General features: G+C 41.0%; 1 protein-coding gene across 1 annotated transcript in view; it reads left to right on the plus strand.

Moving 5' to 3' along the window:
• The window catches only part of DLC1 (DLC1 Rho GTPase activating protein), a 407,289-nt gene that overhangs the window by 393,926 nt on the left and 10,243 nt on the right, over positions 1–3,120 (plus strand). The window contains exons 11-12 of the mRNA XM_025200150.1: positions 3–149; positions 428–626. Of these exons, the coding sequence (XP_025055935.1) occupies positions 3–149; positions 428–626 (346 nt within the window). The remainder of the gene's footprint in view (positions 1–2; positions 150–427; positions 627–3,120) is intronic.

The following is a 3,120-nucleotide window of genomic DNA, read 5'->3' on the forward strand; positions in this document are numbered from 1 at the left end:
AGTTTATGAAAAGGATAAAAGTACCAGATTATAAAGATCGGAATGTGTTTGGAGTTCCACTGCAAATTAATGTCCAGCGTATGGGACAGCCTCTTCCGCAGAGCATTCAACAGGCCATGCGGTACCTCCGCAACCATTGCCTGGATCAGGTCAGTTTCATTTCACTGCTTTTGCACTGCAATCTCACCTGTTAGAACTTTGTTATTAATTATTTGTCACTCTCAAGTTAAATCAGAAGCCCTTACTTATGTCTTACTTTTGCCGTGTTCAAGCAGTATTCTTACTGAAGTCGATGAGAATTTTTCCTGAGTAAGAACTGCAGGGTTTGGAGCAAGACTGAGGAATCTGAAGTATAGTTAAAGACATCCCTTCTAGATATAATATGCGTGCTTTGGGTTTTTTGTTTTTAATATGTAAACACATGTAGGTTGGGCTGTTCAGGAAATCTGGAGTCAAGTCAAGAATCCAAGTTTTGCGTCAAATGAATGAGAACTCAATAGACGGCGTTAACTATGAAGGACAATCTGCTTATGATGTGGCAGACATGTTAAAGCAGTACTTCCGTGACCTTCCAGAGCCACTCATGACCAACAAACTCTCAGAGACCTTCTTGCAGATTTACCAATGTAAGTCTTGATTTCTCATGTTAAATAGAAAATCAGACACTGATTTCAAAGAAATACATATTTTCCTGCTCATTCTTATAAATGTCTAATATGTAAAGCTAAGGCTGAACTGCCAAATATTCTTCCACAGACAAGCAAGCTGTGATGATTTTGGAGATGAATAACACTATTACGATCCTGTTTTTTCTCTTCTTTTTTGAAGCATCCACTATCTGTCATCCACCTCTTGCAAATACCTGCTTAGCAGAGTCTTTGGCTTCAGTAAAAATTGAAGTTCATTCCAAAATTACTGAAATTCTTTAGAACATATCTGGCCAAATTTGCAACGCACTTTAATCTTAGTTAATGGTCAACAACCACTTCTGAAATGTTTTATCATTCCCACTTCAGTAACTGCCACCCCTCTGCATAGTTGGTTAGAAGGAACGAAGGGATGATTGCCAAAATTAAATGTTTTGATGGCTCAATTGTCGGAGCTTCTAGAAAGAAATGACAAATCTCTCTAGAACCACAGATTCACATCCCAAGAGGGAGATTTCCCTTCATTTCTGCTGACTAAATTGAAGTCTGTACAGATTGCTGTCCATTGTTTGGTCCCTTTTGACTGGCTACAAAACAGAGGCTTAGATTTATTACTGCAGATTCCCCTTACAAGGTTCGTCTCTGAAATATTTACTGCTGAGCTGCCTAATTAGTTACACATGTGCCCCTATTAGGGTGAATGAAATTAATAAACTCCAGAGCAGGTTAGTACTTGTAAATACAAGTACTAACCCGCTCTGGAGTTTTGTGCACAGCAGCACACGTGTAGCTGCTGTCTGGCTGGTTGGGGCACAGGGGTGCTTCAGTGCGGGGGCTGCCTGCTGGCTTGTCCCACACTGAAGCACCCTTATGCCCCAGCCAGCCCTTCCACAGCATACTGTGCCCGCTTGGAGCAGCTCTGGAGTGCTGTCAGCCGGGGCTGTTCTGGCCAGGCTTAGTGTGCTGCTCACAAATAAACTCCAGAGCAATAAGCATGGACTTTATTCATGCACATTAATTGCACATGTAGACACGCCCACACCACAATCTCCCCCCTCCCCTCCCCAACATGTTGCCAGATTAGAAATTTTAGAAAAATCCCAGTTTATGCAGTAAGTAAAAGTAGGTAAATGGCTTTACAATCCCTTGATGTCCTTTGGTGGCAAAACTAGTACACACAAACCATGCTTCCTTATGCTCACAGGCTCCAAGGCAGTACAACTTCAACTGTGCTACGCAGTGAGGTACTCTTCATTCTGTCCATATGAATTCCTGTGGTGATAGCTGAGTGTCTTACATCACCTAGCACCTTTCCAAAAGCCTTCCTGGGGGGATTCCACCACACTGAATGCGTGTCTAGAAAAAACTTAAAGATGATTCAGCCAGCCTGTGTATGTGTGTGTCCACATGGGGATTTCTAGCAGAGTGCAGGTGTGAGAAGGGAATGGCATGTCTCCCTTGCCTCAGGCTTTTACTGCCTCCTTGCACACTGAATACCTGTGCTGCAGAGATGCTTCAAGATGCTTAATGCCAAAGGTTTAAAGCAGTGCTGCAAAAAACTAGTGCTTTTCCCCCTCTATCCACAGGGGCAGGAGCCCTACTGATCTATACCTTCTGTTCACAAAGGATGGCTTGGACTAGAAGTTTAAGCTACTCTCCATAGACAGCAAAGAGTTGTCAGAAATGACTGTAAATTTTGCTTCAGTGTTTACATCCAGAATTCACCTTCCCTTTGTTCTTATGTACCATACTATGCACTGGCTCTGGCTTTGCTTGGGTTAGTAAACATCTTGAGCTTACTGAGGATAAAAGATGATACGTGTGTATGAAAAAAGGTATTTTACAACACTTTTGTAAAAATTTCCCTTCTATCCTTACAACTGGGACCTAAGCCCAAAGCAATCACAACTGAAAGCAGTGTGAGAATTTTATAGTAGATATTCAACCAAGTTTTCCTTCAGCATGCTTTTGTGGTGCTAATGACAGTGTTAGTGCCTGATGATGATTCAGATCCTCAAGTTGTCTTTAAAGCTGGCTCATTGGCATTTGGTTTATGTGAAGCAGGGGCTGGTCTGGCTTATTTTATTATTTGTCCCTTTCAGTTTTTATTTTAAAAAAAAAAAAAAAAAAAAAGGACAAGTCAAAATTTCCCAATGGAGGTGTTTGTTTTCAGTAACCATGGAGCTGTTTAATGGCACGGGGCTGTACTGCTGTGACTCTTTTTCCACCATATGCCTTAGAAAGAGCTGTTCAATAAGGCAGACCTGTGTGTTTTGGTGAAGCATTTTTCTGCATATTTTACTAGCAATTTATTTATTTATTTAATATTTATAGCTTTGTTAATTGCATTTCCCTTGCAAACTTTTTCAGTATTAAGAATTTTTTTTTTCTTTTGCTGGAGTCTTAAGTTGGCTAGACTTTCTGTTTGCTAATTCACCACCTATGTCCATCCAAGTCAGACTTCTGCAGTTTT

The sequence above is a fragment of the Alligator sinensis genome, unplaced genomic scaffold (assembly GCF_000455745.1).
Source record: "Alligator sinensis unplaced genomic scaffold, ASM45574v1 scaffold516_1, whole genome shotgun sequence".
Lineage (NCBI taxonomy): Eukaryota > Metazoa > Chordata > Crocodylia > Alligatoridae > Alligator > Alligator sinensis.